The sequence below is a fragment of the Coregonus lavaretus genome (assembly GCF_964263955.1).
Source record: "Coregonus lavaretus genome assembly, chromosome: 37".
Lineage (NCBI taxonomy): Eukaryota > Metazoa > Chordata > Actinopteri > Salmoniformes > Salmonidae > Coregonus > Coregonus lavaretus.
In genome coordinates this window covers 12,606,046-12,620,727 of record NC_140024.1, presented here as the reverse complement: position 1 = coordinate 12,620,727, position 14,682 = coordinate 12,606,046, and the positions used below count along the sequence as shown (strand labels likewise).

The 14,682-nt window shown below is 40.6% G+C and overlaps 1 protein-coding gene across 1 annotated transcript; it reads right to left on the bottom strand.

The window, feature by feature from the left end:
* Positions 1-2,674: 2,674 nt before the first annotated feature.
* LOC311111434 (uncharacterized protein) lies at positions 2,675-9,587 on the bottom strand. The gene is made up of 5 exons (XM_084154151.1): positions 9,499-9,587; positions 6,709-7,739; positions 4,989-5,163; positions 4,433-4,599; positions 2,675-4,187 (listed from the first exon to the last, which is right to left on the bottom strand). Exons 1-5 carry the CDS (start codon positions 9,551-9,553, stop codon positions 4,038-4,040), a joined length of 1,578 nt encoding a protein of 525 aa, XP_084010277.1. The 5' UTR covers positions 9,554-9,587; the 3' UTR covers positions 2,675-4,037.
* Positions 9,588-14,682: the final 5,095 nt, after the last annotated feature.

The window sequence follows — 14,682 nt, the reverse complement described above, 5'->3', positions numbered from 1 at the left end:
AGATGTTGCTCTCGGGTTTTGTGATGAAACAAAGGTGTGCTTCAATTTATTCTGCCACTGTGTCTTCTTATTGTCTCAGCCTTAGGCCTATATATCACAGTTGCAAGGCATATGAACTAACAGGTTATAGAGCAAACAACGCAATTATCACAACACATAGGTCGTAATATGGCATTTTTTTCAAGCTTGGCTTCCCCAGTGATTTTACCCACGCACCTCTACTGCCCTTAACTGCACTCACCGAACTAACATTAACAACATGGTTGAGGGTTGAGGAGAAATTGACTCCTTCTCTTCAAGATTCTTTAAATAAACATTTGTGTGTTGTAAAGGCCTAACCACTTGTATAATCTATTTGCATACACTTCAAACAGACATACATACCCCACCAGACACACCACTATGGGTTTCTTCATGGTACCCAAACCAAAAGCTGATTTAATGCGTTGCTCATTTATGTATAGAGCCATGTCATCGTGGAATGCTCTGTTTTAAAAAAGAAATGTTTAGCTTTAAAAAACATTGTATCACCTCTTTCTATAGATCTAATTTAACTGTACTGTATATAAGAAGACGAATATGTATATATGAATAGTGTGTAAATAGTATTTTTGTTGTCTCTTGGTGTCTTTCCTATATATTTTTTATTTTGAATGTAATGTAATATCTTATGTTGCTCTTGTCTATAACTGTTCTGTACTTTGTCATGTATTTGTATGTTTTATGTGGACCCAAGGAAGAGTAGCTGCTACATGTGCAGTAGGTAATGGGGATCCTAATATACAACAACAGAAAATATGTGGACCATGTACACTAATATTCAGCCTAACTCTGTGTCTCCCGAGACACCCACTCACTGACCTTTACTCTCCGTCCACCGGCCTCTTACTAATTAGTTATTTCTGGGGGTGGTGGGGTAGGGGGAAGAAACCTCTCTCTTAAAAACAGCTGTCCCCTCAAGGTGAGTCACCTCCCTCTGTGTCTTTACCCGCCTTGCCAAGAGCCAAGGTTATTGATCTTCCCTTACTCTGCTTCCGCTCATAACCAGGATCAATAAGTGTGATGTTCGCAGAGAGAGAGAGAGAGAGTGAGAGAGTGAGAGAGTGAGAGAGTGAGTGAGTGAGTGTTTGGTGCAGCTCCAGCCGGTCTGTATTGCCTGTGTGAGTCCAGCTAATGGTCAGACAGCTACCAGGGACTGGATCCACTTCCTATTATGGCCACTCTAGAACTTATAATTATGATAATTGGTGTGTTGCTGTGGATAGATATGGGTGATGTTCGCAATGTGAGAGTACTGAAAGGGGGGCATGACGTACTGTATTTTATATGAGTGTGTGTTGACTCTTGAATAACACGTCTTATTAACTATATTTGAAGACATGTCTTTCTTTGCTGTCTCTTTTAATGGGTGAACCTTTAGAGGGTGACAGCGAGTTAGCCTTCAGCAATAGTTGATACTTGCTCTACAAATTTGCAGAGATATACAAAAGCTTTTGGAGGTATTTGCATTCCATGCTACTTTCTCAAATCCTGTGAATCGCTCTAATTTTACCATAATCCTGAAACCTATACTCCTGTTTAGATGTAGTGCAGGCAACAGTATGTTTCTACTGTGCAGTGTAAGCACGGGTTCACACAGAGTTAAGGGAATGAGAACATATAATCAAACACCCATTAAGATACCTTGCCTGGGAAAGTGGCAGATTAGAGAAATGAAAAATGAAACAATGCCATTGTGGTATCACGTGAAGGGCTTTCATAGAAATCACAGATCAAACCTTACCTTCACTGTTTACATTGGCATGTTTTATTTCTACTAGATTAAACCCATATAGAATGTATATTTTTTCTAACTCTCATCTCCTACTCCAGCATAGACCATTCAACAGTAAAGATGTCCTGTCTGTCACATTCAATATAAGTGCTATATAAGTGATTGAGCTATAAATTGATATCCGGAAACACAATTTCAGTGTGGGGGCCGCACATACAGTAGTAGAAAGGGCAGTAGAGCTGTGCGACTCATTGAGTTGGCATGATGCAGATAATTAAGTGAGAAGATCTCTTTCCAGCTGACTAACCCTCTGAGATACAAAAATATCCCACATGTATTTACAAATTTTGATGGCTCTCTGAATAATCATCAATCATGACATAAGAGCACCCTAGGTGTTGGAATACATCATCTTTGCACTTTAAACTCAATCTATGCGTAACCGGTGTGAAATGGCTAGCTAGTTAGCGGTGCGCGCTAGTAGCATTTCAATCAGTGACGTCACTCACTCTGAGACCTTGAAGTAGTTGTAGTTTGTGGAGCGACAGCTAATGATGCTTCGTGTAAGGCAGTTGTTGATGTGTTCAGAGGGTCCCTGGTTCGAGCCCAGGTTGGGGCAAGGAGAGGGAGGGAAGCAACACTGTTACATATGGATATTTAGATCCATCAAAAGGCATGCCATCAGCACTACATAAGAAACAATGGAGCTAAACTGAAGATCTACAAGTTTTCCAGACATCTCTTTCCATATCAGGCATTTTACTCCACTAGTCAACTGTGGTATTATTTCTTGTAATAATGTTAGGTGCATGTAATATTCTAGTGCATGGTACATATACTATCTGTAAATATGACAGAGCATATGGTATTTATCACATCACTTTAATTCCGAGACATATGTCAACTGTGAGAGCTTTCTCTGTTAAAAAGCAAAGGCATAAATATGCAATTTTAGCAATACAAGACAGGCATTCCATTTGTCAATGCTGATTAAAAGAAATGAAAGTCCCATGACAGAATGTGTACAGTATAAGTCCCTTAAAAGGCATGTCTACATAGTTACAGTAATCAATTGATGGCTGATTGATGTATGCAAATCATTTTCAGACTCCTGTCTTCATGAAGGTGTTTGGAGTGGTTCTCTGGAACAGGCTTGATCATATCCAGATAAAGATGTATGGTATATAATGATTCAGGCAAACACCTATACAAGTACTGTACATTTGTCTATTATCATCCTGCTCCTGGAGAGCCACAGTGGATGGTGGATGAGTAGCGCATGACAGAGTATAGCACATGACGATCAATGTCCCTTTTTCAATAACGCTAATGTCTGGCAAAGATCCCAATCATGCAAGTAGCACAGACCAAAAGTACCACAAGAGCACAACACAAACAAAGCAAGCAGAGATCACTGCTGAGGACAAATACTGACACAGAACGTCACAGTAAACCACAAGTAGAAGTGTTTTGGCCATGACTCAATAAGTGTTTTGGCCATGACTCAATAAGTGGTTTGGCCATGATTTAAGAATCATTGACAGTAGAGCAAATTCAGACAATGGTCCTTAAAGTTGAAATCCTTAGTTGCTACATCCATTTTTGGACATATCAATTAATGATACAGTATATACCCATTGATTCTTGAAAAATCTAATTTGTAAATGCCTCATGAGCTTATTTCAACTGTCCTACTCCATCAGAACCCAAAATACAAGCTTGTTTTACTCCATGTTTGTAAACAATGTAAATGTAAACAAACACTGTATAGCCTCAAAACATGGTTAGAATTATACTTTTTATATCATGGATGTTCAGTCCTGACTATGAATTTGAGAGTGGTTATCTTTCTCCAGGCTCATCCCTCAGCGTTTTACCAAAACACAGGTGGAGGGCCACTTTGCTGTTGTTTCAATTAAGGATTCCAGCTTTAAAGATGTGTGAGACTGACAGATTTTTCTCTAGGATACAAACAACACCAACATATAACACAAATCCATGCAAATGGTATCATACAGCAGTAGTGGCAGTCCGTCCTGTGGCCTGTATCTCACTGTTAGGGCAGTGTGGAACAGTAAGTATCAGATACTACAAGTCTAAATGCAATAACATCACAATATGTTTACAGACGCCACCACCGATAGTCCATTTGCTGTCCGTCCTTTGTGTGTGTCCCATTAGTCTGGCAAGCCCTCTATCACCTGTTCTCTCTCCAGCAACGTCCTGACCCTCCTGACACCTCCATAGGGTCTGTTCTAAAGTCCTAAAAGACTTCTGGTGTGATGGGGTGCCAGTGTGCTGTCTCCACCTGTCCCTGACTGCACATGTCCCTCCAGTGTCCCTGTCCTGCCTCCGGGGCCTCGTAGCCAATCAACACACGGCCCAGCATGCTGCTCTTCGTGTAGAGCCGCCCCTGTTGGAGAGATAGCTGTTTCATTGGTTGCTCTCTGACCATATACAGTAAGTCTGAGACATTTATTTTGTAGAAAAAGAACATACAGATAGTTGTAAGACGCAAATGCACAGAAGACACATTTGATGGAAGACTTGTAACATAATTGAGGATGTAATAAAAACTGTGGACAAACAAGTTATTATCTGTTATTACATTATCCGTGGTTGCACTCTCCTAATTCTTCACCACTGAGTCATTCCTACCTGCATGATGATGAACTCCAGAGCAAGAGGCAGCTGAGTGATGTCACCAACAGGCAGGTCAAAGAGAAAGGGAGCGTTCCACACAGCGTTGTGTCCTCCCGCCCCTTTGGTCACCTTAGTACTGATCACCTTCCCATCCTGACGCAGGTTGATGACTACGTAGTGATCTGTAGGGACATGAGAGCAACAATCAACATGAGAGAGAGAGAGAGAGAGAGAGAGAGAGAGAGAGAGAGAGAGAGAGAGAGAGAGAGAGAGAGGAAATTACAGGAAATTACAGGAGGCCCATCAGTATCTGCAATCTCATAAGGAGCTGAATCAGGGCGGCAGGGGCCTGGGAATATGACTGTGACTAAGGCTTGTACTGTGGCTGGGACTGGATATGGGATTGTGAGGTCGAGGGCTTAACTGGGGTGGTTCTAAATAATGGCTCAGTGGCTTTAAGCATAGTGCTGGCAACCCCAGAGTTGTGGTATTGATTCCTGCATGTGTATCACTGTCAATGTGGACAGTTCTGTATGTTGCTTGGGGTAAAAGCTAAATGAACATGTCATACCTGCTGCTCCTGGCATCCGGGAGAGTTTGGCCAGATTCTCAGCCTTGCGGACCATCACTTTGATGCGGTGGGCCAGTGTCTGGTACTGCAGCAGAATGAAGAGCTGACCCAGGGCCCGTGGAGCAGCACAGAGCGAACTCTTCCTATGACCCAACGTCTCCTGGGAACTCGTACTCTGGGAGGGGAGAGGCTGAGTTAAGAACAGGAAAAGAGGAACACAGTGTTGTTGTTGTGTTGTTTTATTAAGCAGATGTTCTTTCTTTGTGTCCCGAGGTGACTGATGTACAAAACACAGGATAAAAAGAATGACATGTTGTTGGCGCTAAACACTAGAGAGCTACAAGGGTATCATTCTTAACATGTTAATCTAGTCTTTTACAGTGTCCATGAGATTAATTTCACAAAAAGCATAATGAATCTCATTAGTTGCTTATTTAGAGCCGACAGCACCCTGGGCCCAGACCTAGTGAGCATGCAGCTGTGAGCCTGCCAGTGTTTGTGAGACCAGTGGAGTCTAATGGGAGATCACCCAACAAGGGAGATTCACTTCACTCGCTCTGTCTCTCAGTCAGTAGTCATTTTGCTCAAGAGACCCCACTCTGTGTCACTCAACTCAACACAGTATTTTCTAATAGTTTTTTTCCTCACAACCACACACTAGCATATTCATCCAATTCCAATAATTGTATTGACTGCCTCTGTCTGTATCTCTGTGACTCAGCCAGGACAAGGCATGACATTGCAGAGTCAAATGCTGAGTAACCTGTAAGTGGGCTGACGAACCCATTGGTTCCGGACGTCACAAAGCTAAAGTGACCACCCTGTCTGTGAGGGTACATTACTTTCGTCCCTTGGTACTCTGCACCAGCTCCAAAACCCTGCCACGTCAGTCCCTGGCCTCCCATATGATGTCAACAATAGGGTTATAATGCTAACGGATTACAGTAATATGGCGACTTTAATCTGATCTCATTGCACCACTACAGTACCATTAGAAATCACAACAACATCATCACCTCACCTATCAGCTACCATCTCTCAACTTCTATTCATTTTCTCATTGGATGATAACTCATTGAGCTTCATACATGTGACATTTCCCACATTCACATGGTCAGTATGGATGACATCTCTCTGTGCCTTGTAGCTGAGATCAGAGGCGCCTGCATGCTGCCATCCAGCTTCACGCAGAGATCCACTAATACGACATGGTGTCTACAGAATGTCCATTCATACATCACCATGCCCGCTTAGCCCAGCGCCAGAGGCCTAGCTCTGTCCCGCTCACCCACACCCTCGCCAGCTCAGGCTGTCAGTAATACCTTCTGGCACATCCGCCACAGCACCACAGAGGACACGGCACACTGCTCACTGCACTCCACATGTTTGCTCTCCAGTCACAAACTACAATGTCACCATGTCCAACAACAGTGGAAAAACTGCTAATGGCCGCTGGCCCAGACCTTGTTCTGATTAGACTAGCCTGACACACTCCCTCATTGATAAAACATGATATGGGCTATTCATAGCCCCAGTGTGTGTAGTTTTGCTGTGCGTAAAGTTAACTGAAAAAAAGAGGTCTAAGATTGTGGGGAAATGTTTTGATAGTGATTGTGAGGCTATAGTGCCCATAGAAATAGAATGACTATATATCTATCTATGTTGTAATTTTTCTATGATAGTACCCTAGACTTGTATAATGACATGCATAATGTGTTACCTTTTTCAGCCTACTCCTGGTGGGGGTGAGCTCCCTGGTGTAGGTGACAGTTGTGTCAGGCTCCCAGTCCATCTCCCCACAAGGCATCTCCAGCTCCCCCAGCGCTGTCTCTCTCAGGCCTGAGAAGTCCCTGCTGAACACAGCCAGCCGGAGGGTGCAGGCACGGAGCTCCTCCACAGAGCCCACCTGTAGCACAAGGCTCTGGCACTGTATCTCTGGGCTGAGGCTGGGCCGCCGAGACGCCCCCTGCTGGGGTGAGGAGCAGAGCGGGGGCAGGCTGGCTCGTACGAACACCCCACTGCGCCGCCGTGCCGCCCCGGACAGACCCATGATGTTGGTGGTCAGAGTGCCCCGTGCCGGGGAGAAGAGCAGGGAGAAGTGCAGGAGAGGAGCAGGCTTGGTGGGGATGGATAGGGAGCTGGAGCTGGAGCTGGAGCCGTACTGTGGCTGGGACAGCTCCCCCTGAGGGCCAGGAGGGTGCATGGCACTGCCAGGGCTGGTCAGGCGGCTCTGTTCGCTGTACAAGAAGTTGTCACCGGTCACAGTGCAGCGGCGTTCCAGCGCCCGACGGGTCTTGGAGACTAGGCCCAGTTTGGGGATGGAGGGCAGGGAGGCACGGCCATGGCCTGAAGGCTTGTAGTGGGAGGAGGAGGACACAGCCGGGGTGCTGAGGCGACGCATGGGGAAGCAGGACCTGGGGGAGGACCTCAGCTCGGAGGAGGACGACCGGGGGCGAGGTTCAAAGGGCAGGGCGGTAAGGTCATCCTCAGAGGGGGAGGAGCTGCTATTGGGGGAGGGGAGGTCCAGGACATCCCCGTCTAGCTCCTCATACTGCTGCTTGATGGGTAAGGTGCCAGAGGAGGGGGTCAGGGTCACAGTGACCCGTTCACACGTGGCTGAGGAAGTGGACAGTGCAGACTCGTTGTCCTCTGGTGGATGATACTTCCCTCTCCGCCAACATAGTAGACAGCCCAGCACCAGGCAGAAGCAGAACACTGCCAGACCCACTGCCAGCAGAATCTGCAGGTGGACTGGACACAGGAGGGGTTACGTTTCAATTACATTAGTGACTCAGAAATGCAGAGAGTGAGAGAGAGAGAGAGAGTGAGCAAGAGAGAGAGAGAGGCCCCCATTAATTTGCTCCTATTCATTATGAATCATTGAACATAATTCTATTTACCTTATTTATTTACCAATACAGCCCTTAACTTATTATGTTTCTACACCCGTCATCCATTATGAGATTAAACAGGAAATGTCTTTGGGTCCTAATCCTAACTAATTGTTCTCTTTTGGAAATGGAAATTGGCACCGTTATGGGCTTTGATATAAACCAGAGCAGCAGACTGAACTGAATGCGGTGGAGTCACATTTCCTGCTTTCAATGAGGCTTAGTAAATGTGTAGGAGGCGATATCAGCTCTCATCTCATCTCACTGACTACATATTTATAAGCAATGTAATCGGGACACCAAGGGATGTCTGAAATGGCACCCTATTACCTGTGTAGTGCACTACTTTTGACCAGGGCCCTAGTCAAAATCAATGCACTATAAGGAGAAAAGGGTGCCATTTCAGACACCAAAAAGTAACTTGTCCTGCAACGTAAACACTTGGTGACAGACAGTCTCTGACTATGACTCATCCATCAGGCCCAATCTGTTTGATTGAGAATGAGAAGCTCTGCAAAAATTGTCCTTTTCAAGGAGAATGTGAACCAGAGATCACCCTGATCATGACTCACCAGGGCATGGGCAATTCAGAGACATTATCATGGCCAGATGGTGGATGGAAAAGGTTAAGGCTCTCTACTGTGGACAGTGAGCCGATGATCCTTATCAGGAAAAATATTATTGCTTGGTGTAATTTATTGCCTGGGTCCATTTCAGTCATTGATGAGACCCAGTCATTGATAAGATAGCTACTAGCCTAATAGAACACTTGTTATGCGGTCGCTGTTACCACAAATGAAATACAGTATGCTTCAAGCTGGTGTTATTAGACTTTACTGGGTCAGGAATGATGATGTTTAGCCAGTTTACATAAATATCTAAAGTGGAGGCAATGACTCATATTAATTTCTTGATGGAGGCCCTTATAATGAACTGCTCCAACTAATTCCTATGCTAATATGATTCCAATGAAATCTATTGGTCTCTCTAAATTCTAACAGAGCCCTTTGATTCCCTGTGACAGGTGTTACATGGGCTGCTAAACCACTACATATAAAAAAAGAGAAAGAAAAAGCCCAACTAAAATAAATTATATTTAATACATCTTTTTTTATAGCAACATTTAAGCATTTATAACCAGATTTATATAAGCTACACCAGAACATTTCCACCAGTTATTTTTAGCTTACACAATCGAACTTGTATATTTTCATGATTTAAAATGATTTAGTTCATTCTTAAATTAAACCCATTAAAAGGTGTACCACATCGTTAATGTATTAGACGTTATCTTTATGCTGTTGATATTTCCTGCTGTTTGCAACCTGTTGGTTCTCGATATCTTCATCAAATGTTTACATAGCCACTTAAAAATGTGTTTTCATTAGTATGCAGACTATGCACCACCATAACAGAAGTTGAATTTAAATGAATTGGTTTTCCTAAAGTTTAAGCTAATTTTTCAACCTTAAGATGAAGACAAGCAAATGCAGTTTTTTTACAGTAGGATATAGCTCATAGAGCCACTGTGCGAAGGAAATTCCCATTGCGATATTATCAACTTAACTTGACTTTCAAAGTGGAACAGAACTGACCAAAAGTATAACTACGTTTCTTACCTCCAAGAGCATATTGCGTCATTTTCCTGATATTTTTTTTATATCCCACCGGCATCAACGTGAACGCGGTTTGTGAGTGAGATCCATTCCTGCTTTATCCTGCACGCGCACTGGGAATTTCCTTCGCACAGTGGCTCTATGCATTGACGTGACAGCCGGCTCCCTTTAAGCCAATCAAAGGGTCGGTGACTAGGCTTGTATTCCTTATCTATTCGTGGGAGTCCGTGGGAGGATATGCTGGACTAAAAAGTAAACCATTGCGGCTAATTAGCATCGTATATCTTATTGACAATATGACCTAATAAAAAAAGTAGCTTGATCCAAATGAAGTCAGATAAAGTTATTAATTAAGAAACATCTGACATTTTAAGACATCAAATCAATAATCTTTAAATAGTGTAGCCTAATTAGAGAATAAACATAAGCACACACACACACACTCTCTGTGTATGACTCACAGTGAAAGACCAAAGATTGCGCCAAGAAAGCTCTTTCCACAGATCTCACTTATCCTTTATTAAATGGTACAGGCATTTTGCCCACATAGTACCCATTACTTAGAGATTGCCATGTCCCATTATCTGCAACTACCTCTCCCACGCTCTGTCCTGTGTCAACCTCCTCCCCATTTCCATCTCACATTCGACATGGACACACACACAAACACACACACACACACGCAGTATGATCCCCTTTCTAATTCATCTCCCCCTTGTATAGGGAAAGGAATATCTATTTAGAGTATGCAGGCTCTTCGCTTTGGGCAGAAAATGCATCCTATTCCTTTTTGTGAAGACGCTTCCCTGACTTTGAGATGTGGATGAGTAATCATTGTAACTGTCTGTTTGTTTGTGCGTCCGTGCGTGTGCATGCTTGCGTGTGTTGTCAGTACCTCTCAGATCTCTTTATTTCTCCATATAAGACAGAGAAAATCCAATGAGTTATCACGTATTCACATAAAGACACTCCATCATGTCATCTTCATATGCCATCACCACTGTCCAGCCTTCTAGACTGCAGTTGCCCAAGCAACTACTGTATGGTTGTTATAATTTCATAAGAAGATGCCTTCCAACTACAACCACTTTCATACTCTGCAAACCTTTATGAGGATGAATAGGTCAATATTTCCTTATCTCTTATGATCTACATTGAAAGAATGCACAAGCCTGCCTGCTGATGGCATCACACATCATATAGTTTAGAGTTAAGAGTTTGATTGTCTATGAAGCATGTGTGTTGTGCTATGGATATAATCCTTTGAATATTATCACGGCCATATAGTAAAAACATTAAATCAGTATAGATCAACAGAACAACACTGCCTTTTTATTATTTATATATTTTTAATTTTTTTAATTTTTTAATTTTTTATTGTTTTTATTTTATTTATTTTTTATTTTTTATTTGGGGGAATGGATCAGCTTAATATTGCAGATAGATTGTATATTCTATCAATGTAATTGTCTGCATCACTTCCAATCCCCCATGTTTTTTTTGTTTTTTTTTATATATATACTCCCCTTTATTACTTTTCAACCCCACCATCCTTTCCCTACTTGGAGTAAATTAGTGAACAACAATGCCCAGGCCTCTACTTCCGGTCTATACTTACTATCTACACCTTATGGACAGAGTTAATTTTACAATAATTCTATTATATATATTTTTATTTATTTTATTTTTTATTGCTCCTGAACTTCTTCTACTCTCAACCTCTCCGATCATTTTCATGATGTCCATCCGGTTTGCTTCTATATGCCATATCTTTCTAACTGTGCTCTTTCCCAAAAGCTCCCAACATACAACCTATATACTTATTATGGACACAGTATGCTTACATTATTAGCTATCTTTGTTATTATTTGTTGTTATTTGTTATTAGTCCCATCCTTCAACTCTATTCAATACTTCCCATCTATCTCTTAACACCATCCATATAGGATTTCTATTTGCCATATATATTTCAACCGTACTGTGATGTTTTACAAAAGTTCTGAACCTTTCTATTCTCATTGCTTCTACAGATTGTGAATTGAAAATAAACATTTTTGCTAAAAGTATTATTATATTATTGATTGATTGACTTTGACTTTTCAGATCACCCAGTAATGCTATCTGCAAGGTTAGTTCCAGGTAAATATTGCAATCCTTTAGCCATTCCTGGACCTGTGTCCAAAAACAAGCTACAAATGGACAGAACCAAAACAAATGATCTAATGATTCTGTCTCTTCACAGCAAAATCTGCAGAGCTGGGAAGATTGTATCCCCCATATAAATAACATTATATTGGTAGCAAGAATTTTATATAATAATTTAAATTGAAAGATTCTAATTTTTGAATCCGGTGTCGTTTTGCGTGTCAGTTCATAAACACTATGCCATGGGATCGGTACGTCAAAGATCTCTTCCCAACTATTTTGCAATCTATATGGGACGGCTGTCAATCCTTTGGTCCTTAAGTGAAACTGATATACTTTTTTATTTATCACAGTTTTCCTTAACCAATTATGTTCTTTAATGCAAGGCCGACAGACAAGTTCCTTACTTTCTCCCCCTTCCACTTTCCTCTTCCACTTTTGCGGTAAGGCTGCAATTATTTGGTTGTAATTTTGGGTAGAGCAGACATTTCCATATGTTTTTGTCAGCTGCATGTGCGACATAACTCCACCAGTCCTACTGATGATATCATTTACGAAGATTATACCTTTTTTAAACATTCTGTCAAAAAGAAAGGTTTTTTGTCAATTAGTATATTTGAATTTAACCACAATATTTGTTGCATTATTTGTTCTGTCGTTTCTGGAGGATTAAATTGAAATTGCAACCAACTTTCTATGGCTTGTTTTAGAAATAGTGACATTTGGGAGATTATTTCCTTTTCAAATAACTGAAAGTGAGTGGTTGTAATCTGAATAAAGGGAAAAAGGCCTTTCTTGAACATTGGGTGAGACAATCGTACTAATTTGCTTGAGAACCAGTTCGGATTTAAGTATAACTTTTGTATGACTGAAGCTTTTAGTGATAGATCTAATGCTTTAATATTTAATAATTTCTGTCCTCCAAATTCATATTCATTATACAAATATGCTCTTTTAATTTTGTCTGGCTTGCCGTTCCAAATAAAATTGAATATTTTTTTCTCATATAATTTAAAAAACTGTTCGCTAGGCGTAGGCAAGACCATAAGCAAATAGGTAAACTGGGATAATACTAAAGAGTTAATCAGGGTGATTTTTCCACAAATTGACAGGTATTTTCCTTTCCATGGTAGTAAGATCTTATCTATTTTTTTGCTAACTTTCTATTAACATTTATTGAAGTGAGATCATTTATTTCCTTTGGGATATGTATTCCGAGTATATCCACTTCACCATCAGACCATTTTATTGGTAAACAACATGGTAATGTAAAAATTGTATTTTTTAGTGATCCAATACGTAATATAGTACATTTGTCATAATTTGGTTGTAATCCAGAGAGGTTAGAAAATGTATCTAGATCCTCTATGAGGCTGTGGAGGGATTCTAGTTGTGGATTTAAAAGAAAACATGAATCATCAGCGTACAATGACACCTTTGTTTTTAAGCCCTGTATTTCTAATCCTCTGATATTATTATTGGATCTGATTTTAATAGCTAACATCTCGATGGCCACAATAAATAGATATGCCGATAGTGGACAACCTTGTTTCACTCCTCTTGACAGTTTAAAACTTTCTGAGAAATAGCCATTATTTACTATTTTACACCTAGGGTTACTATACATGATTTTGACCCATTTTATAAGAGATTCTCCAAAATTGAAATGCTCCAGGCATTTATATATAAACCCCAGTCGAACTTTATCAAATGCCTTTTCGAAGTCTGCTATGAATAGCAGGCCTGGTTTCCCATATTTTCCATAGTGTTCTATTGTTTCCAATACTTGCCTTATATTATCTCCAATGTATCTTCCATGTAAAAAACCTGTCTGATTAGAATGAATAATATCCGACAATACCTTTTTAATTCTATGCGCTATACATTTTGCTAGGATTTTTGCATCACAACACTGAAGTGTAAGGGGCCTCCAATTTTGTAAATGGACTGGATCTTTATATTTTCCACTTGTATCCTGTTTCAGTAATAATGAGATCAGACCTTCTTCTTGAGTGTCAGATAATCTACCATTTACATAGGAGTGGTTAAAACATGCTAATAACGGTCCTCTTAGTATATCAAAAAAGGTTTGGTATACCTCGACTGGTATGCCATCCAACCCTGGAGTTTTCCCAGACTTAAAGTCTTTAATTGCATCCAGAAGTTCCTCCTCTGTAATTTTACCTTCACATGAGTCTTTCTGTGTGGCTGTTAATTTGACATTATCAATAGAAAAAAATCTCTACAATTAGCTTCAGTTAGAGGAGATGGAGGCGACTGAAAATAAAACATATGCTTAAAGTACTTTGTTTCTTCCTTCAAAATATCATTTGGTGAATTATGGGTGACTCCGTCAATTGTAACCAGTTTCATTAAGTTCTTTTTGGTAGCATTCCTATGTTGAAGATTAAAAAAGAATTTTGTGCATTTTTCCCCATATTCCATCCAGTTTGCTTTATTTTTATAATATATTACACTTGATCTTTCTTGAATAAGTTTCTCCATTTCTTTTTGTTTTTCCTCTAATTTATTCTGAGCCTCTATGTTACAGTTTTTATTGCCATCTATCTGTTCTGTTAGACTTTCTATTTCCTTTCTTAGTATAAACTCTTTTGACCTAAATTGCTTTTGTTTTCGAGATGAGTACTGAATTGCATGGCCTCTAAAGGCACATTTAAAGGTGTCCCATACAATAAGGGGATTCGCTGTACCTATGTTATGTTGGAAAAAGTCAGTTATAAATTCCTTTGTTCTAATTATAAATAAATTATCATCCAATAGGCTTTGATTAAATTTCCAATATCCTCGCACACGTGGAAATTCAGTAAGAGTAATGTATATGCCTATTATATGATGGTCTGACCGCATTCTGTCCCCTATCAACACTTTTTTTTACTTTTGGTGCCAACGAGAATGAGATAAGAAAGAAGTCAAGACGACTAGCTTGATTCAGTCTCCGCCATGTATATCTCACTAGATCAGTATATTTAAGCCTCCATATATCTACTAGTTCTAATGTATCCATGACATTCACAATTTCCT

What these genes read in the sequence shown, in the direction of transcription:
- LOC311111434 (XM_084154151.1), bottom strand. Translation starts at nt 9,553, where the DNA reads ATGCCGGTGGGATATAAAAAAAATATCAGGAAAATGACGCAATATGCT. An exon ending in GACGCAATATGCTCTTGGAG is followed by an intron (nt 7,740 to 9,498) that starts GTAAGAAACGTA and finishes TCCTGTGTCCAG; the next exon opens with TCCACCTGCAGATTCTGCTG. An exon ending in CCAGGAGTAGGCTGAAAAAG is followed by an intron (nt 5,164 to 6,708) that starts GTAACACATTAT and finishes CTCCCCTCCCAG; the next exon opens with AGTACGAGTTCCCAGGAGAC.